This window comes from Columba livia, chromosome 2, assembly GCF_036013475.1.
Source record: "Columba livia isolate bColLiv1 breed racing homer chromosome 2, bColLiv1.pat.W.v2, whole genome shotgun sequence".
Classification (NCBI taxonomy): Eukaryota; Metazoa; Chordata; class Aves; order Columbiformes; family Columbidae; genus Columba; species Columba livia.
The window spans coordinates 32,793,608-32,817,549 of record NC_088603.1 but is presented as its reverse complement, the minus strand read 5'-3'; the positions used below and the strand labels follow the sequence as shown (position 1 = coordinate 32,817,549).

Genomic DNA, 23,942 nt, shown 5'->3' with positions numbered 1-23,942 from the left:
ACACTCCAGGACCCAGATAGGATATAAATCACCCTTACTCCTAACCACAGTAGACACCTAACTGAAGGACAGAAGTTTACATATTCACTGTCCTTGTGGGGGAGGCTAAATTTCCCAGCCACTTACCTCACGGGAACCCCTCATTCATTAACCAATTGGGGTGCTTACTATCACTTATCAAATAGGCTAATCAAAGTTTGAGAGAAACCAGCTCTTGACCACTTCTTGCCCTTTGAACACTCCAGGGCCACCTCCCGCCCCTGGACTTTTATCTAATTAAAGTTAAAGAGGGGAAAATTAATCCATGGAAGAAAATGAGATAACAGCCACCACAGCAGACCATCCCAGAGTCTGGTTTGGCTTTCATCTATTGCTACCTGACAATTAACTCTTCAGCGACACAGGAACCCCATTTTATGGGAGCACACAATGATGGGCGTTGTATTTTCCTTTTTCACTGTTCCATGTTGCAGTTCCTCTACTTGTTATGGGTGCGGATGAATTAAAAAGGTCATCCTTTACTCTCCCTCTCTCAAGCTTGACTTAGTGCTGTTTTCACTTGCAGAATACAAAAGTGAAAACTGTAATTTATTACAGTACTAGCAATTCAAGATATTTTGCTTGGATCCTGTGCTTGCAATTGGTTACCAGCATTCCAGACTTTTTTGCTTTTGTTGGCTACTAGTTTATAACCCTCAATTTCATTCTCTAAATCTGTGTTTAAAAAGACATTTCATGACACAAGGTTATGGCTTTTTTACCTTGGAAAAAAAGTGTGGCGTGTCCCCTTTGCAGATGCACTGCAATTCTTTTTGTGCTACTTGCGTGCCTGTTTAGTGTTCTTCTGTTTCAAATTATTTCCTTGGTTTTTTTAAGCCACCTGATTGTAATATTTCTGAAGCCCAAAGATCTTCCTTTATGATTGCTTGAATTTTTTGACAGCTGAAACTTTGGCCTTGTGAATATCAGGAATCAGGAATATCAGTTCACTCCGGTAATGCAGCAGTTGTTAGCTGCACTGCAAAGGGACAGACTTGCATACCCCATAAAGGGTACTTCGGGGTGCTGGGCTGTGACGGTGCAGCAAGATCTGCTCCTGCAGCACCACCTGCCAGCAGGGGGTCCGGGTGTGTGTGGCAGCTCCAATGCGTCACCCTCACCCACATTCCAGGTTTTGGTGCACCGAGGCAGCAACAAAATTCAGTTTTCTTTCTGAAAGTGACTGATATTTTGAAGGCTGTATTTGCATAGTCTTTAGCAGGAAGCATTGGATTATAAGGTCTGTGGGACAGGCACATATGGCCAAATTTAGAAGTGCTGAGGAAATCCTACTTAGACTCAACACTGTCTCAGTGTTGTAACTTGCACCTTGAGTCACTCAAAGGTGGGTAAGTTAAAGTAACCCCACTCAGACTCCTTTCTTGAGAATGAGAACTGTTTCAGTTATTACATGTTGATATCACTCTGGAATGGGACGCCCTTACTGCTTTGGTTTTTGGTGGTGTGTTTCTTTATTTATTTTGAGCCTACAAAGCCCATGTGTATCTATAGCACTGTAGCCAGTAGCAGTCATTAAACACCTTACAATTAAATACATTACAAGACAAACCTTAGTATTGTCAGTAGACAGTTCCTAGCACTGAAAAATGGGCATTCTGCAACATAGTTCATAACTTGCAAATGGAAGTTGTAAAAGATACTAGGGTTCAAACCTTTAAATTTAAACCAAAAAGAAGCCCCAAGCAAGCTTCCAAATCTCTTCCAAACTTTGGGAAAATTTTAGTCCATATCAATGTCTGAACTAATATCTGGCCTTCCCTTTAGCTACCCGAACTAATCCATCAGACCTACAATTTAGAACTATGACCTGCAGCTGTTTGGTTATGGAAGGGACATTGGTAGGACGTTAAAGGGAGATAAGTGAGGCAGTGAAAATAAGATTCAGTAATCCCCCTGTATTACAAGGTATTTTGCACAGGGTGGGAAGGAGCTGGGACTTTTGCTGCTCCCCCATGCCAGGCAGCAGTGGGGGGCCGGGGCGCTCCCAGGGTGCTGGGTGCCCCCGTGGAGGCAGGCAGCAGAGGGGTGTCTGCCAAATCCCTCCTATAGCTCCAGTGCCAGCACTAGGAGCACAAGAGGACCTGGTTAAACTCAGATATCAATTAATACCAGCTGCTTTGTGCTCTGGATGGTGGACAGGACCTACTAGGAACTGGAAAATCTGTAATCGGTAAAATACACTAGAGAGAACAATTCTGTGCTGGCAGAGGGATAGGCTGCAAGCTGTAACAGGTCTATTCCATCTCTAATTTCTACATTTTTAATTTATATAGGGCACTGAAAACTTAAATTGTAGCAAACTTCAGCCACAAGAGACAGATTTGATCCAGTGACCCAAAGGCGAAAGGCTCTGTATTCCATTAGCAACCCCCTACAAATGCAGTCCCTCGCGAGGTTTTTATATCAATAACTAAATACCACTAACCTTTACAAGCTACGTGGCAACACTTTCAGTCTCCTGAGTTATTTCATGAGCAAAGGGAAATTCAAGTTTGTCTTAGAGATATAAATGGGACTTATTCAACATTTTGGTTTTATGTATTTAGGAATACAACTGTTTTTGAAAGAGTGGGACAAGAAAAGCAGGTTGGATTATGACTCAGGGTGTTTAGGAGAAGACATTAGGCACCACTACTGCAACGCTTTTCCCACCCTCTCCTGTGACTGATTGCAAGAGAAAATTCTTCTCTCCCTCTTACTGGCAATTTTACATCGTCTACTCTATTACCCACTGGAATGTCCTTTGGAATTCCACTCAGAATCCAGAAGTTAAGAGAGTCTTGATCTTGATACTAGTGAAACTAGTAAGCAAGATAAAACTATTTCCACACATTTTTTGAGCATGCACAAAAACGTATACAGGCTAAGAAGATACAATGCTATTTATTATAATTTCAGTTAAAGGTAAAAATGTGGAAATAACCAAAAATAGGTTATATAAAATAGCAGTTGGAGGTCAGTATTCATGTCAGAGGTGGTCTTGTTCTATTTTTTTTTTTCCTTTTTTCCTTTACCTACAAGCCAAACACCACTAAGCCAGAAACCACCAACCAGTACAGTCTCATAGTAACAAGATATTAATAGCCCATGGAAAAATCAACATATAATTTTATATTATGGTACTTACTACAGTCCCTGTATTTTTTTAGTTCTGACCTAACTGTAACATGAGAAAAGGTACTGGAGTGACATGCAAAAATGTGTGCTCATTTTAATTTGTAATATATTCAAAATACTGTTGATATTTTTTTTCATATTATGTTTTCAAAGAACCCCCACTTCAGTCTTTTATTACAGAAAGCTAGGAATTTTACATATAAATTTTAGTGTTGTTGTATTTTGTTTAAACAAACCTATCATCCTTTTATACACAGAGAAGTATATAACAATCCTCAGTCTACAAAGAGACTTTGAGACTGTGACACATCTCCTACCTCCTGAGATAGGCTCCTCTCACACGTGAGCCCTTTTCTGTTGTTGTTGGGTTTGCATACATAAGTAAATACACAAATGTTTTCTTTAGATAACAGAGAATGCACTTGCATTACTTGCATGCACCTTTGAGGAAGTTACCCACACACAGGCAAGTAAGCATCCTCAAAATAGGTGCCTAAGCACTTCAAAGTTTCACTTAAAATGACTTCACAGAAGTTCCTATATGTTCTAATGGTCAATGACCTGCAATGGGTTGAAGCATGCTCCATGTCCTTCTTTTCTACACATGCTTTATTGTACCATGCCACAACTTTTACAGTTGTCCCTTCTTGTGCAGATTCCCTTTAGCATCAGTGACTTGGAATTGCTTATTGCTACATTTCCTAGTTCTTTTTATTGCTCCTAATCCTCATACATGTGCCATAGATTTTTATTATTATTATTATTTTTTTTAATATATTGATCAATCTCTTGATGTCAAAATGCCAAATCCAGCAACAATAAAGGAATTTTCTGGTTAACGATTTGAAAAGAACTTAATCTGCATTTGACTAGCCTGGTCTTCTTGTAGAAGTAGGCAAAGAGTTTAGCAAACTTTGAATCTGTGTTTCTCAGCCATTGCCTCTTGGAAGGACTGAAGCTGGTTCAAAAGTGCAAAGCCCTTCCCTGACTTTAGGAGTGTTAAAATAGCAGAAAGAACATAACCAAAAGAGAAGGAATACAGACACAGCTCCTCCAAAAACTCTCCCTCTAGCAATAAAAAGCAACCTTGAAAGGAAGAATCCACTCAGCAGGCAGGATTTAGAGGATAAAATGTTAAACATATAACACCAGTCTCACAGGCAAGCCAAGGGCTGCACTCAGCATGCAAAGGTAAAGCTTTAGGTCCGAGCAGAAATGTCAGAACTTTCGAAGAATTCTGGATATTCCAAGTGATGCTGTGGAGCCTGAGGTAATGCAGACAGTGACCAGAATTGAATTGCAGGCTTGCTTCTAGGACTCCTTCAGTCTTGAGGATGCCTTGCTGCTGTTTGCATTCTGATCCTGAAATGAGATTAGGCACTTGGGAAAACACTGTGTTAATCTACTCCACAGTGATTCATGCTGGTCATCAGACTGAAGTGAAGTCCTGCTGAAGAGCTTTAAGACTAGGCAATGATATTGGAAGCAAAGCCAAACCGGCAGTGTTATTTTTAAGGCTGAGGGCTCTGTTCCAAAACTACTGTCTCCTCTTCTCAAGCAGCTTAGTCTTCAAAAGAAGTCCACTTAGTACTAAAAATTACCATGATTTGGGGGTCAATAAATCTTTTTTTTTTTTTTTTTAAGTGATAGACCATGAAGTGCCCCATGAATCAATCTACTTCATGTTGCCATGGAGTCTGTCATCTTTTTTTTTTTCCACATACCCAAGTATTTCATTCTTCTCTCTTCTTGAAACTTGGAGGATTTGGGTTTCTCCCTCTCCCAAGATAGTTATCGTTGGCCAATGCATCAAACAACTTCTTCTCATGAACTCCAGCCACAGAACAAATACACTACCTACCAAACCAAAGGCGCCCTCTTCAAATCACCGTTCTTTTTGGCAGCCAGTTCCTCTCATACCATTATACCCAAAGCAAACTATAAATCTTTTGCCTTGGACAGTACTCACTACCTCAAGTGCATAAAACTAGCTACTACAACTATTTTAGTAAAATGATCAACTGCTAGAAAGGGATTGTGCTGTAGGTGTAACATATTTCACAGAGATAGTTTCACATAGCTCCATCTTATTTTTCAAAATTCAAGCGCTTCCCTCTAGCAAGCTTTAAGCCATTTCTTTACATCTGCTGATGCTTGCAAACTTTATACTTTGAGGTAGTTTTGCTGCTTTTCAAGTTACTTGGGGAAAGATTTTGTTTGTTTGTTTCTTCCTACTGCCATCTCAGATCCAGCTAACAAGAAATTGTTTGCTACAGGGCAAGAGTGAAACATTAAGTCATTATTTCTTTTCCACCAATGTAGCAGGTATAACCAAGCTGCTTTCCTCCTAAGTCTCCCAGCCCTGACAAAGGGAAAAGACTTAATCCCAAAGGACTGCATTTCTTGGGTCATTATAACTTAAAGTCTTTTTGTCACAAGGAGAGAACAGAAGTGACTTAAAACTTCTTTCTTATTTCTCTTCCTTCAGAAGCGATGCAAAATCTCAGGCTGTGTGCTTTTACAATTAGACTGAGCCGGGAGCTTGTCCCTACACAGGTAGCATGTGTATCAGCAAGGTATTTTTACTGCAGCGAGTCCCAGATTCAGATCTGAAGATAATAAGCTGGTTTCTCATCTTGCCTGCTTTTGTATATTCTAGCAAACCTTCCTGGAGCTGTGGCTTAGCCACTAATAAACTGGAGAACTTTTCCTTGCCTAAGCAGTCTTTGGAGGGAGGCTCAAGCATGTTCACTGACGAATCTGAGAAACTGTAGGAAACTGGTGAAAAAGAAGCAATTCACATAAATGTCCTGCCTAAATGAAATATAAGAGCATAAGATTTGCAGAGGAAATCAAAATCTGAAAAAGTAATTACATTTGTTTAGATTAAATACAAGCTAGTATTTTTAATAAACAAGCAAAACCTCCGGCTAACATGTTATTTTTCAGCCTTTCTCTCATTTCATGTTTAAAATCAGATGTATTTTCTCCTCAGATCCATAATCCTCAATAAATTAACCTGTCCAAATAACACATGCACTGAATAGAACTATATCTTGGATTTTGATTACATTACTTATGGTTGCAATTTAGGTAGCCTTGATTCCAGCCATTGCTGTTTCTGGGGACTTGGGCACCCTTTTACTGCTGAGAAAATCTCAGTTCTTACATAGATCTGGTGAAGCTGTCATTTGCAAACAGATAAACATATCTCTTGTTGTTGACAAATTACTTAAAAACACATTTTTGCAAATATGTGGTGCTGTTTCTATGGTGCATCATCACTCTTTTATAGGGACTATGGACTTAACACTGTTGTAAACAGTAAAAATTTAGTTGTGAATGGGACGGGTTATATCTGTAAATACGATTCCCAAACAGTCAACAGAACTACAGGAAATGTTACATTAACTGAACTGTTGCATAGATACAGCAAACCTGACACTATTATGGAAGCATAATTTGTCTTATGACAAACTTGATATAACAATAAAAGTTTATTAGCAGAAATACCTTGCTCGTTACTGTAGTGCTAGGATAAACACTGTATGGACTTCATATTACATGATGGTAGAGGTTTACTACAGTTTAGCAGTAGCTCTTTGCATTAAAACAGAAGAAATAATGCTAAAATAATGGGTTATGATAGAATGTGAAATGTTAACAAAGTAGAGCATCCTTTCAAGGCAAGAAGGCTCATCCTCTCTGCCTGCAGGTTCTCTTTGACAGGGCTACAGAAGTAATTGGCTAATGTGACAGAAGATAAGGATGTACACAACCCATATTGCCACAGTTGTGGGGGATCTGCAAAATGAAGATGATTTTTAATATTTTAAATTAATAAACCAAAAAGTAGTTCTTACTGTTGCTTTGACTATGGGTAGTATGCTAGTAGGTGACAAGCAAATTTTGAAGACTTGTTTTAGTATGGCCATTTAAAATACTCTTTATATGAAGCACATCACACTACATATGTATTACAGTTATAGCACATATAGGGCTACTGTGTTATAAATTGTTGAGATGAATCTTAACAAAGAAGATGCTGTTGACATAGGCAAAAATAAGAGTATCTGAAGGTGCCATTACTTCATTATCCTTATGGCCTTGACTAAGCAATTTAGTAGCATAAATGTAACCCTGGAGAAACTGTTTTTCAAGTAACCTGGAGCTTCTGTATTTCTGAAAAATCAGGCTTTTAGAAATGTGGGATTCCTTCCACACATCCTTCTGGAAAGTTTATTCTTCCCAATCTGAAAACCACAGCAGCAGTAGCTGCCTTATGGATACACGTGACAGCCTTTCTGTGTCTTTCTCCTTCTCACAGTGTGTCATTTTTGGACTTGAATGTTCTAGCCTGCTCTTGCTGGACTCCTCAGCATGATATTTTTCCCTATGCCCAGTTTTTCCAGAATTACACAATAGAAGCTGATATAGTATCCCTTTTTTTGTGGGGGGATGGGGAGGTAGGAGACAAGGAGAATGTTCTCCACAAACTCCAATTTATTTTTTCTCGGAGTTCCGCTGGTTTAAGTAGAGCTGTCATCAACACTTGCTAAGTTACAACACCCTAAAGGCTCGCACAGTGAGTTGTAATACGTGTTTTCTATAAATCATGCAAAGACACATGCATATGGCTCCTAATGCTTGTGTACACTTTCATGCACACACCTAAATACCTTTGTGTATATACAGAAAATTCATCAAAATATATAGTGGTGAAGGCAATTCCTGTATAAAGTTCTTTAAGTTATTTGGCTGATAAGAATGTAAACATAGGATTTGGTATCTGGGACTATATGCACATACCTGTTAAGTAAGTGGGAAGTAGTGTCACCTAGTGGTTAGCTCAAAGCTGAATGGGACAGGAGCTGTAATTCAGTATATAATAACAACATTTTTAATTCTTGCATTGCTGTACAGGAAGTAGATTAATTTACTGTTGAAACTTACAGTAACTGAAGTCCATTCAGTTTCCAAAAATGTAAGAATAGAGAAATCTTTCTATGTGTAGTAATTCCTTAAAAATGATACTAATTTGATTAAAAGCTTGTTCTTATTCTTTCCTCTTCTGACAATATGATCATTAGAAATTATATCTTTATATAGTCTAAAGTAATTTCTGATATCCCTTCTGGATACAGGAAAATGTGGACTTGAGCACTTGCTTACAACTCAGGGAAGTTGGTGGTGTTAAGCACATACTCAAAGATAAGTGTATGCTTAATTTCTCTGAGGTTTGGGGTTTATAATATGAATGGAGTACTGTAATCTGTCTATCTACTCTTAATTTTTTGTCAAAAGACTTAAAGCTGTGATTTTCAGATATTTCTTATATAAAAATAACAGTAGAGTGTTAACATAAAAGCTAACTTTTATCCCTGGATGCAGCATTATTGGTATGACTATTTGTGATAGAATCTTAATTGATTTTACCCATTACAATTTAATCTATTAAAATGAAAGAAATGCAAATCTACTGAAACTACTGAATGAAGGGCTAACCATATTAGGAAGGAGCAGATATAAACAGGTTTCTTCCAGCTGCCCTTGCTAAAAGGCAACTCTAAAATAACAGCAATGCATGTCTTCAGTTTCTGCTAACAAAGCTGATTTCTGACCAGAAGGCTAGAGTATTCTTTTTCATCTATTAAGCCCTGAAAGTGACAGTTCTTCTTCATATCCCTAATATTTCCTTTTCAGCTCACCAAGGCCAAAATGTCATCTTTTCTTGTAAAACAAAAAATCAAAGCCAAATGGTTAAAATGCAAAGTTTTGGTTAAACAAACAGTCAGTATTTCAGTGGTTTTATCTGCAGCCTGCAGAGCAACTAAACAAAGCCAAGATATTGTCCATCTCTTTGACAGACAAAGAGCCTCAGAGGTCCAAAATGACATGCCCCGGGGCTGGCACGTGATTAGAGTAATTAAATTAAATAGCAGGAAACATGTTTTCCATATGCCATTGCCTGGCCACACACAAACTGTAACAGTAAATCTTTTATATTACATTGGTTCAGGGAAATGTAGAGCCATTTTAAAATGCATGATGCCCACAAAAATAAAGTTAAATGGAATATAGTAGCACACTCACCAGGCTCCCTGGCTTTGGTCATTGGCCTGAAATGCCCAACAAGTTCATTCCTTTTTTATTATTAAAGGTGCAGCTCAAAATGCCCTGAGCATGTGAACAGTTAGGAGGTATTACTGGGTTTACAATGGAGACTAGTGCTGATGGTCCAATTCAGAGGGAAAAAAAAATAAAATCCTCCAAGTAAAGTTAAAATAAATATCTGGGGTATTTTACAAACTGAGATCATAATGTACTTCTGTTAGTCTTTCGCAATAGGGCCAAACATGTATTAAAGGAAATTTTGCTTTAGTTCTGTTTTCCACAGCAATTTGAACTCAAATTTCTCAGTTTTCATGGCCAGCTATTAAGAGAAGACAGCATGTTTAAGCATGCCATAATACAGTCAGAAGAACTGCTAGTCAGTGGGATCATCTGTCATCCTTGAATTTACTTGTCACTGCAGCATTAAGATCAACTAGAACACTTGCTAATCTATTTCTGACTCGTCTTTCAGTGTTTGATGCCAAATTAAATCCCTGGTACTTCTGTTTTGTTATGGGTTTGTTTGTTTTTTAAATAGGGGAAAGGCTCTAAGTAAGTTGGAAGGAGCTATTAATCAATAAGGTCACTGATTCAAATGTCCTGTCCTTAAGATTTTTACAAGATGACAGAGGAACATTTCCTATAGATTATAAATTCTGAAGACTGCAAAATGCTCTTAACATGAAGAGAATTAAGAATTTGGGAAAACCATCTCACATAAAAACCTGTCCATGAAAGTTTGTTTAAAATGTATCTACCACGTTCTAGTGCAATATATACTGGATAATTTTGTAACCATTTTAGATAATCCATCTTTATCTATCTTAATAACTAAGTTTAATGACTACAAGGTGTCCTGTAAGATGTTTTATGGTTGTTGCTTCACCTCCTCTGCCTCCCCTCACCCTTACGTCCCACAGTAGCGCTGGAGTGAGGAGGATACCTCTCCCGCTGCTGTCCCTGCTCCCTGGCTGGCCTTGGTCTCCAGCCACTGTCCCTTCCCTGCCAGGAGCCAACCCCACCACGGAGTGGCCAGGCCTGTGTGTTAGGCAGCAGTAACTTAAGGCTCATGGCCCTTCCTTCTCTTACACCTTCTGACCATCACAGATGAGTCAAATGTGGAGGGCTTGGCAGAGGGGCTGGTACAGCAGGTGATGTCTGCAGGATGGGCACGGGAGGCAGGAGGGGCTGAGGAAGCTTCTGGTGAGGAGTTATTCACTGAAGGGGAGAAACACTGTGGTAGCTTTGGGTATAACTGTTCTGGTTTTGCAAAATATGTTATTGGAAAGCAGCTCTACGTTTCACCTTTTGGTGCTTCTCCAGTATAACCTGCTTTAGGGACACAAGCTATATGCTGTGAGGAGCCTCTGTCCCTGTGAACTACCACAGCATGTGCAATTTAGTCCAGTAGCTTCTGCCAATGCTAAAAACAATAATTTGGATTTTCTTTTAGTGATGCCCTTGGTGAATCACTGAGACTAACGGACTTGGATGGTTTTGTTTCTCCTGTCTGATTCCTATTCCTCATTTTGAAGACCCACTGTAATCCCTGAGGACCTCCTTCAGCACAGGGATTGGGTATAGCTGCAATACTAAGCAGTAGTTGTTCATTGCTGGTGCTGTAATAGAGATCTGTGGAGAATGTAATAACTGAGGAGTGGATCTGTTTTTTGGTAGGGGTCAAGGTGTGATGCAGTATTTTCCAGCTTCTTATTTTGCATAGAGTATCTCTGCTTTCTAGTCAGCTCTATGGCTTGAACCTCCTTGTTTTGTTTAGTCTCAAGCTCTTAGTTCAATGGATGAACTTTGTAACACAGAAGAGCAAATTACACACATATTGGTCCTTCTTGACAAAAAGTTACTGTTGCATTTACAGGATTCTGCAGGTTGAATGCAACTAACCCAGTGGGACTGGGTCCCTCCTTTCCAACTTACCAAATCCTTCTCTATCCCTAAATCCCTCACCTGAAAAGATTTTTTTTTTTCTTTTAAATATTTAGCATCCATATTAAAGCAGAAGAAAGGAAAAATAGGAAATATCAGCACTTCATGAATAATAACTTGTTATGCCTTACTAGCTGAAGTAATCACGCAGAAGAGCAGGTAGACACAGCAGAGTTGATCCTGGTAAGAATATGTAAAGAGCTTCCAAAAATTTTTCTTCTCTAATGGACCTAACCCATTATGAGCACCTGTTTATAACTTAATGTTCTGCTTTTTGCAATGACACTAAATGTGCAGGTGGCCATGAGAATATGAAAGAGAACCAAACACTGACTCTTTGCTATCATTGACCAGCTAAGTTCACAGTCTCCTTTCAGGCTGAAATGACCCACTTAGTCACGGCCTCTAGGATTGGGTACTGAAAACCAAATCTATGAAGGAAACTGCATTATGAAACTCTGTCTCTGTGGTGACCACCTGTAGCTCACCTTTACAACAGCAGCTTCACACACACTGTGCTTCTGCAGGTACAGAATCCCACCAGACTGAACCCACTGCCTCTTCTCTGACTGAATGTGTTTTATGCCAGCTGATTTCACAGCCCGAAAGCATCTCAGTGGTCAATGGCTGTGTGAACCGCTTGCCAATGAAACAGCGTAAGGCTCAAGAGTGCAGCTATTGGATCACTCCACAGAGCCATCCCAGATGGAGCTGGGAAGAAGTGTGGGCTTCAGCATGTCAACTGCAAAGCACCTCCTGGTCAGCTCACTCCTGACATAGCTTCTTACCAAAGTATGGATTCTTGCACAAAAGCAGACCTTGAAAATGAAACTGAGTTAATGTGCTTTGAGTCTTGTTTCATTAAAAGCTTGAGGGAAAGGGCCAGAGAGATTGAAATAAATGATTACTTCTTTTACAGGAGAGAACAAGCACTTATAAGAATGACATATAATAGTCACTAACTTGAAAGCAGTTGATTATAATCATACAGCTTCTCAGAGATGACCTTGGAAAATGAGCAGCGTGCTTCATTAGTGTGTTATCCATCAATATGAATAAGTAACAACCCCCCTGCTCATTCACAGTCTCTTGCTGTAGGAATGAATCTTGTTCCTCCACCTCCCTCCCCCCCTTTTTTTGCCTGTGTTTGTGTTCTCAGAGCCTGCCTGAGAAGGGATGGGCATTCTTATGAAAAAGTTTGCTCACACAGCTCAAACAGTAATGGTGCACATATTTTAACTGAAATCATTAGCATCTTCCGCAAAGCCTATTTACATGCAGAAATGACCAAACCAGGGCTATTCAAGTGAGGTGTCCCTGGGCTGAGCCCATGGCGATGGTTCCTGTGTTGCCATTTTAATTCTTCTGTTAGAAACACTAACAAAGAAGATTAAAACTCTTTGTATAAAGCCAGTAACTTCAGAAAACTAAAATCTATGCAGAAACATGACAAAAGACATATACAAATGTAGGAAAAGGGTGAGAACCAGATAGTTGCTGGAAAAAAAAAAAAAAGGATAGCAAGGGATGTGCTGTTGGGCTTGGGGGACTTTGATGCCATAAGGCAAGATGTCAGAATGGGTGAGAAATGAGGGAAACCTGATCACCACCTGCCCCTGTGTAGAGTTAGGTAGCTGAGTGATGGAACCATGTTCTCTGATGTGTAGTAACTCTTCAACTTGTATTTTCAGTAGAGGAAGATCTAGGAGAGCAAGCCTTACAAGCAGTTGGTCTTGGTAGCTATCCCTCTGTGCATGGGGGAGAGCATTTCTCAATTTCTGCCCTGTGCTCCATTTGGGTCTGTTCAATAATAGAGATTGGCTTTAAAAATCTGCAAGCTGCCACCTGAAAACTACCACAGTTCCCTTCTTGATGGGGGCAAAAGAAAAAGACTAAGGAAAATGTTGGAGACTAGATCCTCCAGGCTTCACTAGCTGCTTTATAGAGAACCTGAGCAAAGCCTCCTTAAGCCCTTGGCATCACTGTGTTGCTGCTATGTCATAGCTGTAATTTTCACAAGACCCTTTGTTGAGGAAATACAGGCAGTATGAACAGAAAGACCTCCTTGGTCTCCTGGGGCTCAAGAGGTCACAGGCCAGAACATGAGAGGAGACAGATTATGCACTGCTTTCTGCATTAGAGCACCTATGTCTCAAAGGCATTTGGGCTGGGCTGCTCTTCCAGGGCATTAAACAACAGAGCTTTATAAAGCTTTAGCCAGCGCTATACTGCAGCATGCATTTATTCAGTCTCGTATATTAAGGGAAGGAGGAAAAAGAAAGCTTGTGTGTCTGACAGAGAGGACAAAACAGGATCCTTCCAAAAATGAAGCATTTAAAGAAACAGCTTTCCAAGAACACATAATCCTCTTCAATGACAATAATTATAAAAGCCCATGCTGTCTGATATAGGAAACGGTAAATTGCCCAATGGTATGAAAGCAATATCATCTGACTGTCAAAACGTGAAGTGATAATTACTGGGATCTAGACTTAAAGAGTTTGGATTTATGTGAGCTAGGTACCCCTGATTAACTAATTCTGCCTAATGCTGTCTCAGTCATCTCCTTACATGCTGTGTTTTCTAAGAAAAGGGGGAGCAGTAACAGAAGTATCAAGGTGCTGCCATCATGAGTATCTGCAGGAGAAAAAGCAGCATAAACTTGTTGGACTCGATCTCAAGGGTCTCTTCCAAGCAAAATGATTGTATAAAAAAATGGGATCAAAAAAGAAAAAGCACTCAATATTATTCTGTTCAGGTATCTGTGAAATGCTATTTTGCAATACGACGTGGTTGGTCAGACAATTCAGTTCTTGTTTTAATTTTGTGCTGATTCTTAGTGTTTTCTGCACCTGAAAGTTTTGAATAGGAGAGACACAAAAATAACAATCTCCTTGGCAATTATTAAGAAAGCAGATTTGAAATAATTTATGAAAAATTGGATCATTTGCAAAACCAACTGGGAAAGAAAAATGACTTCTGATTATTCTAATTATTATGCACTTTCACACAGAAATGGCATTAAAAAAAACAAAAAACACCCAAAACAAAACACCAGAGAATTAATTATTCTTCTTGCAGCATTTGATAGAAAACTACATTTTTAAAGACTACAGTTAAAAACTTGATACAGATGGACAAGACCTTAAGAGTAAAGGTTACAGAAAGCTGGCTTAGTATTTAGATGGGACTTCTTTGCATGTAGATGGATGACTAGTTTTCACAAAACAAATCCAGTACACTGCCCTCCATGTCTATCATCCCCCTCCATCCAGATAGTCTATGGCTCAAGTTTGATCCCAGAAATTGTAGTGTCAGCTTGTGTTATGCAGGATCTCTGCACTCACAGACATGAGGAAGAGTAGAACAGCACAAGGTTAGTTGTCTCCATTAACTCCTTAAGCCAGTAAGAGAGGAACTAAGGTAGCCTAAAAAAGATTAACTGAGTTAGGATATATAGGACAGCAGGTACATCATTTTGGGGAAGGAGGGAGGAGAGAAGGCAGATGTTATCTTGGGAAATCTGGCATTGTTAAAAACTTACTTTTGCATTTCTCCTGCCCTTCCTAGCACTTCTCAAGGCCAAATATGTTGTAATGTGCTACCACATTAGAAGGACCAAGTGTGCAGAAGGGTGCTTCTAACAGCACATCCTCCAACCAACTGTCCTTATGTTAGAGTCAATACAATCACTTCAAGGCAACTATGGAAATGTGAAGTAAAACAAATGTCACAAAGGCTCCACAGTCAGATTCAAAACATCTCAATCAGCTAATTTAAGCACTGAATCACTTCCAAGTAAGTATCTGGTCCATCAAAACCTGCCTAGCTACTAAGGCCCCTGTGTAGTCACCACAGAGAATTAGACATTGCTGAAGAATGATTTCAAGTTACTAAGCTCCTACCCTTCTGACTTTCAGCTGCTGAAGAAGTAACCCTTGGGGTCTCCAACAGCTGTGTGTGCTCACAGGTAGCCGGGAAAGTCATCCTGTATGGGCTAGATGAGTCATAGGGCCAGAATCAAACTAAGCAGGAGGAATGTGACACGAGCTCAGCAAACAGGGACTAGAAGCCAGGACACTCCTAAAGGATGCCCCTTCCCAGTCCTGCTTGTGGGCATGGGTGCATGAGCGTGGCCAAGAAACCCGGCCTTATTGCTGGCTTTGCAGTTTGAGCTAATTGTATTTTTTGCCTTTAAATCTAATTCCAAATTAGGCTGAATTAGAAGAGAAAATCAAACAAAACAAAACCAAAACCCAAAACAAATGCAAAGCACAAAAATCAACCAAATGTAAAGTACAGTGTCCAACAAATACAGTGGTACAATTCCACAAATATCGCTGGAATTATTGCTCTAATGCAGAGATGATAACTTCATCCAGGATGCTCCTCGTTTGTTTGCCTGAGCAGCAATTCAGCATATGAAGTTCTAAGCTATATTCCTCCACTGATAAATGAGGTATAGAAGCCTCACTACCACCCAGATGATGGGAACTGAATAAGGAAATCAGAAACTAAACAAATCAATGAAAAGCAAACAAACATCTCTTAAGTGGATAAGTAGGACATGCTGCTAGTGGGACAGAATGCAACAAGGAAATTAACTCAGCTAATTTTGGCTGCAAATTGTGATGTGTTCACAAGGGGAAGAAATAAGTACACATTTTTAGACTGGTACTTGGGACTAATGTTTATAGATTTTTACCTCAGAATGCCAGTGAAGATAAAAACAGGGTATAGTTGGCTTAGGTAAATTAGCGATCCTCATGATAACGAAAATGGAATGAAGATAGTGAATGAATGAGTTGCTGAAAAGAAAGGATGAGTGGTGGTGATAGTGTCTGGAGCGGTGCTTCTTTGCTGAGGAATTCAGCTTTTAAGTCAATTTTGTTAATGCCAGAGGATGAAAAAAGGCTAATGCTATAGTATCTGCATTCCAGTAATACGTGTCTGTCTTAAGTATATGAATATTATGAAGCATTTTCCCTCATTTAGTACCAATTACTTCTTATTTGGCTTTATTTTTTGGACAACAGGACAGAATAAGCATCTATGGTTCAAAAAAAGCCCCCCAAACCCCCACAATTCCTAGAAAAATCTAGGTGTAGCCTCCAAAACAGTAATATTGTAAATTTAAAACAGTTAAGGCTGCTCTTCTAATTCCAACATAAGTATTTAAACAAAAGGCACCTCAATAAAATCCCTATTGAAAGCATGATTTATAGATACAAGATTCTAAATCCATAATAAAAAATAGGGCAAGCAGTATACTATTAATGCTAGTTTTAAGGTTTCCTAAGCTAAACCCTGACTTTTTAATCTGTTTTTTTGAGGTTTATTATTGAGAAAACATTACTTTGTTGGTATATCAGTGAAAATAATTAAATCTGATTTACGCAAATATTTATTCTTACATGTTTTTGAAAGCATTCTATTTTAGTTAAAATTACACCAGAATCAATGCTGTTTAGGAGCTTTTGCAATTGAAATAAACAGTTAGGAGAGGGAGAATGCAACGATTTTCTGAACTCTTTTGGGAATAATAATTCATGCACTTCAGCAACAGAGGTAGGTTTGCATTACAAACTATTTCTCTCTGTAGATCTGAAGCAAAGTTCAGGAAATGTCACAAAGCAGTAAAACATCTAACATCTTCATGGAAGCACTTAGGTGTTTCTCTGAAGTGGGACTTCACCATCTCACACAATTGCTTTAAAGTCTGTGGATTCCCTGCTCCCCCACATATCTACAGGTGGACTCTGGTTTCGCAAAGGTCTTGAGGAACACTGAAGAGGTCAGTAAAAGTTCAGTGTGAGATCAACACATTTTGGGATCCAGGCAGATTTTAGAAATGTCATGGAAATTATTTCAGTTCATTATCTGAATTTTGGATAATCAGGAGCCAAGCGATCAGGATTTGCCTTTACCTTTCCAATATGGTACAACATATGATCACATGTTCAAGACAGATGCCATGATGGGAAAATGAGCATGCAATACTAATATTTCCACATTCACTAAAACTTATAATGACTGATGTAGAAGAAAACAAGAGACTGAAAAAAGACTTTGTGTAATCATTGTAAGAATCACATAATTAAAACCTTGCTTCTGAAAGCCTGAATTGTTTCAACGATGTGTAGTAAACATATTTGGTTATACAAAGCAAAAGCACAACTAAGTTATCAACTTTACACAAAGTCAGATATCTGAAAGGGGATCTTTTAAAAAAAAACTTTATTTGAGAAAGGAAGAGACTTATATCAGAAGGCAAAAAAACGGGAACATACAAACAGAATATATTTACAACACAAAACAAGAGATCACCTCTAAGGGTGCAAATTATAATAAATACAGTAGATTTAAAATGTAAGAGACAATTATCAATTAGAAATGTGGCTGTTTAAACCCAGTTTTCCTTTTCACTGGTTCCAGGTAGTTTCTCTATTTTAATTTTATCTAAATTTGAAAGATTCTGAAATTAAAGTTCACTAATGTACTGGGGCTTCTCACCTGAATGACACTACAAAAATATCTTTTGTCCTTTGTGAATACATGTATTTGAAGTGATACTGTACAAAAGTCTTTCCATTTGCAAACTTCTCCCCAGATAAAATTTATTTTAAAAGATGCACTATCCCTTTTAGTTGAGGCTTATGTCAGGTTTTAAATAAAACAAAAATTATACAGAATGGGAAAAACATGTCATTATTTGTTTGTTTTTTTTTTTTAATGTGAATGTGTTTTTTTCATCCAAAGTGGAGAAATATTTCTGTTCAAATATGAAGCACACATAAAAATCACCTACATTTTCTCAATTAATAAGTCTTCCATACCTAAGATGATCTTTATGTTTCAAGAGGCCTTTCATTATATAGCAACTATTTAGTCATTTGTTTGTAGACTTTCTAGGAAAAAGGATAATGTATCTTTAGAAGTTGCAACATTTTAGAAGAGATTTAATAGTATTAGAGCATATGTAAACAACACATGCTACTAACATATTTTAGAACAATTTCTACATTTGGCAAAACAGCTATCTCTTTTGAAACAGGATACTGCACCTTAAAATACCTCAGCTTTAGAAATATAAATATTTTTAATAGAAAAAAAACCTGACAAGGATTCCAGGTCAGTTTGGGATTATCCATATTAAAGGGGACCTTAATACAATGAATCTTTAACTAGCTTAACAAAAGTAAACCTATAAAACAAGGTAAACATATCAAAAGGGAATATGAAGGAAATGTTTCACTGGAAAGCTTCCTTAACAATTTCCCTACTCGCTTTGTTATTTTCTTTGACAATAAATCAATTCATAGAGTGCCTTTAAAAACAGAGGGAGCGCTGCCCCATCCCCCCCCCGCCCCGCATTCCTCAGCACATGAATCACTTGGGCTTCCTGTTTCCATAAGGCATTTCCTCTCCCCCCTCCCAAAATCACTTTTCTGCTGGAGAACAGCGGGGACCTGACAAAGTATCGACTTAAATAAACAGGGCCCTTGCACCGCATCCCGCCCCGCTCTGATGTCGCAGCCAGGGAAGGGGACGCCAGCTTGCTGGCTGCACCACGCTTGACTCAGCGCTGGTCAAACACTCGCCAACAAGCTGAGGTTTCTTTTTGCCAAGCTGGCATTTTATGCACAGCCCTTATTTTTAGTATTTGTCCATGAGACCAAGCAGTAAAGGTTATGCGATATTGTATGATTAGTCTTTGTTAAAAACAAAACAAAAACCCACAAGTGACTGGATATCGGATGATAACAATAACAGTTCTGTGCTTTTCCTGCAATATCCTAACAACTGATTGGAACCTAATGCTGCATTTCGCTTCTCACTGAAGGACGTCTCTGCAGATAGTTTCATCAAATAAGACAGAATGAGAAGTTAACTAAGCAGTGCAAAAAAACAACAAAAAAAGCCATTTTTAAACAGTGCCGTGCCTTGCCTCTTGTATTCTTCTCTGAATTATACTTTATACACCCGCCTGAGACCACTGATATAGCAGTCAGTACCTGTCTACTGGGGAAATAATTATCCTAATGTTAACAGTGTTCAAGACTACAGTATGATACAGTATATACAGATAGCTCAAAGCATAAGTCAGAGGATTCAAAAGAAGAATGTTTCATCAATCAGGTCTGGAAACTAATTCCAGCAATTGCTGATCTCAACAACCTACGTGACACGAGTTCTCTTTCACTAGAACCAAGCGATGTAAAGTAATCCTGAGCTAATACAAAGTCTATCAGCTATTATGCAAAGATTTATGTAGAATAATTGACTGCAACAGGTATTTTATCAATTAGTGGCCATAAGAATGAGCTTTTCAAGTGTGCATACAACACTTCTGCCTTTGTTAGATTATTTAAACAGTAAATCAGGATTTGCTAGATCAGTGAATCAAAACACAATTGCTTATCAAAGCCTAGAAAACGCACATGATGTTCAGATAATAACCTTAATTACAAATCCTGGAGCTATATCTTTGCCTATTACCTGTTGCATAAAAGCAGCTTGCTCCCCAGATTCCATTTGCTGGGTTTGAACATCCTCATCACTGTCCGGTGGCTCCTCTTTGACTTTCACAGCCCCCACCTGCTGTCCTATTCTGTCATCCACGGCAGCGCCGCTGCTCTCAGCCCTAACGCTGGCACCGCTGGCGGGACCTCGCTCCTCCTGCATTGAGTGGTCGCTGTGAAGCTCTTCTTCAGCTTCCTCCAGGTGACTGCCAGGCTGCTTCAGCTGCTCGATGGACTTAGAGAGCATCTGGAAAGAGAAGGAGGGAACGCAATTATTGACTCCTTTCACTGATGCCGAACACTGAGAAGTACCAGATTTGCACAGACAAAATTAAAGCTTCTGCAGAAACCCAGGTAGTGATTCGTTGCTGAAATATTAATATACAGGGAAAAAAAGAAACAAAGTTCCTAAGGAAAAGGTCACTTGCTTTTCTGCAGTAGAAAGCATCATGTACGTAGTGCATGCTATACTAAACTAAAAATGTGTCAGAATAGTGAAAACACTATGCGTCTCTTACACTCTTACAGCTGGTTACTAAGAAAAATCAGTCTCCTTTCATCCTCTTCAAACAAATGCAGAAAATGATTAAAGTATATTCCATAATACAAAATAATAAAGGAAGTCTAAGGTAAAAGACAATTAGCAATCTGGTTAATATTTTTTACAAGCAAATGAGGGAATGTTCACACAAGCCTCTCTATCAATCAAAGCACCAAGGCTCTGAAAGGCAACAAATGAGTTGTGACAAACAGCTGGTGTCGGTCCCCTCTTCTGTGGCACAAAGATACTACAAGCATGGCTGTCCCTGACTGGAAAGACAACAGCTTTCTTCATGCACGGTACAAGTATTCCAGTTTCAGCAGTGATGATATAACACAGCTACCCAGACAGTATTGGTTTTACACCATTAACTGCTATTGTAAAGCTCTGCTGAGGTGCCAGATGCCTGAGTGTTGCAATCAAGTACGTTTTTATGTTTTACTATTTAAGATGCAGCAAAATGTATTCTAAAATAGTCCAGATGTAGTCCAAAAAGCCAAAACTGAAAAAAAATCCCCACTTTGTTGAAAGAGGCACAAATCAGACGAGTGAGTAAGCATCTGAAGGGTCAAAGGAGTAATTATCAATTATTCAACTGGCCCACTTGATTTGTATCACCAAAGCCAAATATACTAAGAGGGGGAAAAAAACACACCTCTTACCATTATTTTTACATACTTTGCTCTTCCTATTTGCCTTCCCTACCATCAATTCTTTCAAATGGAATTTTAGCTAGTACTATATTCTGAGTTACTGGATGGCTTCTGTACAGCTATTTTTGTCACAAACCATGGACTGTCTAGCTTTATTCTGCTTGCTAATGCACATACGAAAACACCACCCTAGTGAAGCGCAGGGTCGTCATGTAAACTATGATCAAGAACCCACAGCTGGATTCAGGAACTCCCACAAAGCCAACAAGAGCTGAAAGATCTGTTTGTCCAGTTCCAGTTGATGCTCTGATGCATAAGCCTTCCATCAGCAGAGAAACAAATTCCATATTGGAAGTCTACAGGCTTTGGTCACAGCAAACCTTCATTTTTGAGGAGTAATGAGACTTTAATGGCTTACTAAAAAGAAACAAACAAAAAAATCCCTTTTCATTATTGTAGTAACTGGCAAATCACAACACGTGTATCCTGCCTGCTGCAGGTGGCATGCTCTAAGCTGGGGAATCCTTACTGCTGTAACTAAAGCAGATTGTCTCCTTTTAATAAGCAGCATCTGGGAAATTTCTCAGATCAAACCCGTAAATCTCTCCCAGTTGTTTCTCAGGGGATGACACTGACCAAGAAGGCACTTGAGTTAACCACGTGTATTCGGCTCAGGTACACTTCTCTGTTGCTCAGTTAAACACCTGTGGGCAAACTCCCTCCACTCCTCAAACAAGAAAAGCAAGGCAGGGCTGGTTGCTTGGCTGGCTGTGAGCAAGCAAACTCAAGCTGAAACATCTGTGTGACAGATAATCTTGTACAGCTACGAGAGTCACTGATGCTCTTCCATCTGTAAACCATTCCCTGTGCCAGTTACTTGACATCAGGTGGGTTATTCTGCAGGGGAAGCCAAGAGAAAATGAGTGCATGTCCACAGCAAAGAGACATATTTAGCTCACTACTGCTCTCCTTTCTTTTATGCTTTTTCACTCCTATGTCAGGCTCTTTCTTCTTCATGCTGCTGTGTGGCACAGATCTGCTGATGAGCTTTCTGAAGAAACATATGATGGACTGCAGTATATAATCCATATGTGGAACATCTTCAAACGCTTTTTGCATGTCATCAGTGGAGTGATGCAAGCACATGTAAGGGGGCTGTGGAGAGTGGAGCAGTATTTGTGTGCATTTCACTTTGCAGTGTTCCTGTTTCGGAGACTGCTCACAGGCCATGGAAGTCAGCAGGCAGTTTGCTCTAGACTTCTGCAACAGGAGGAGCTAAACAAATTAGATTTTCTAAAACTCTGTGAAATTTAAGTCTTTATATATTTACACAGTAGATTTTACAAAGTGCAATCATATTATCATCTTTACTGCAAAATCTTATTAAAACCATCCTTTACATTGTAACTTTACTCAGCCTCAGGCAAGGGGCTAGGAGGTGCTATAGTCATGTTCTCTTGCATGACAGAGCATGAGAAAACACAGTGGTCATCATGGTGGGGGCAAAACCTAAAAAACACTCCTGCTGCTCAGTCTGCTAAACCACAGCTGACTCGTTTCTCTGTATCACCACCATGTTTTCATATTTGTTAAGGTGGTTTTTAAAGGCAGCTTGGCCCCATCTTATTCCAGTAATTACATTAGTAGCATTACCAGGAGACTGTTCAGCTCTCCTAAGTCAGAAACATCTTATTTTATATCTTCTGGTACTACCGTGGAAAATTACTTATCTGGAGACATGCAAAGATATTAGCTTAGAGTCAATATTTCTATCTTATCTCTCTATCTAAAGCTGGATTACATGGCAGAAAATGAGTCCTGAATGAAACACTGCTCAAGTCCTTTCACTGTGCAGCTGGATACTTCTGCTTACACTTAATGTTTAAATCTTTCACTTTAAATCGTCATTTGTATGCATATATTTGATATTGGAAAAGTGATCACTTAATCTAAGTTTTAATAAGACTAGATGTAAAAATAATAATAAACCCATGTTTTGTTTCACTAATAAATTAGAGTTATACAGATTGGTCTTCTTTAACCAGTAGACATTACTGTTATTGGTATTCCAACTAAAGGAATCGCTCAAAAAAATGGTTTCATGTTAATGTAACCTATATTTTTTTTCCCTTTTATTTTCAGGAAATTAAACTGTAAGGGATATGCATGAGCCAAAGTAAATAGTGACAGCAGGAGAGGAAGCATTTACAGACATCAACTCTGTTGCATAACTGCAAGAGTCCAACCAAAAGAGACATCAAACGCAATATAACCTACTTGCTTCTACAGAAAAATGGAAGGCTAAGTATGAATAATCTGACATTGCAACAGACCATTTTATAAGTCCTTCAGTTGCAGCTCTTGCCTTTTTTTCTCCTTTGTAACGATAAACTCTTGTAAAAACACCATATTTTAAATAAAATACCTTTACAAAGAGACAAAGCACAAAATTATGCAACAGCAACCCCATACATTTCTTTCCTTAATGAACTGTTTATTTTAAATACATGGTGGCCATTTCTAAGAAGTCATGTATGTACTTATGGAGCACACTTTTTCTCCTCTCCTATGGCTACAAAGATTACTTTGATCAGCTATGTATGTTGTTACATCTACTGAAACGACTTGGCACCTGCTTGTGTCTGTTATTCATGTAGCACAACATTTCTAAGGGATGTATTTATCTATCAGAATCATTCTTCTGCATTGTGGCTTAAACATTAGTTCTCAATAAGGGAGAAAAGACTCTGGGCATTTTTCAGTGTCAAACATAGTCTGCCACTGCTATAGTTTTGTCCAAATAATCCCCTGCTATAAGCAATATTTAAAAGAAGAAATGTTCTACCGCTCACCTTCAAAAGATGCCAGTCAGATATGAAAGCTGGAAAGCCAAACCTTCAGTTGTAATATATGTAAAGAAACTAGATTAATTTACCCCAGCTGAAGCTGATTCAGTCTTCTGTATTTCATAAAATATCATTCAGAGAAGTG

The 23,942-nt window shown here is 38.8% G+C and overlaps 1 protein-coding gene across 28 annotated transcripts in view; it reads right to left on the bottom strand.

Moving 5' to 3' along the window:
* HDAC9 (histone deacetylase 9) overlaps positions 1-23,942 on the bottom strand; it is a 472,156-nt gene that overhangs the window by 171,350 nt on the left and 276,864 nt on the right. For 24 of the 28 annotated variants that reach the window (XM_065051253.1, XM_065051249.1, XM_065051254.1 and 21 more), the window contains one exon: positions 19,735-20,004. In XM_065051253.1, the coding sequence (XP_064907325.1) occupies positions 19,735-20,004 (270 nt within the window). Of the gene's footprint in view, positions 1-17,455; positions 20,005-23,942 lie in introns of those variants that run through there. The other 4 variants (XM_065051262.1, XM_065051263.1, XM_065051264.1 and 1 more) reach the window with 1 other exon arrangement.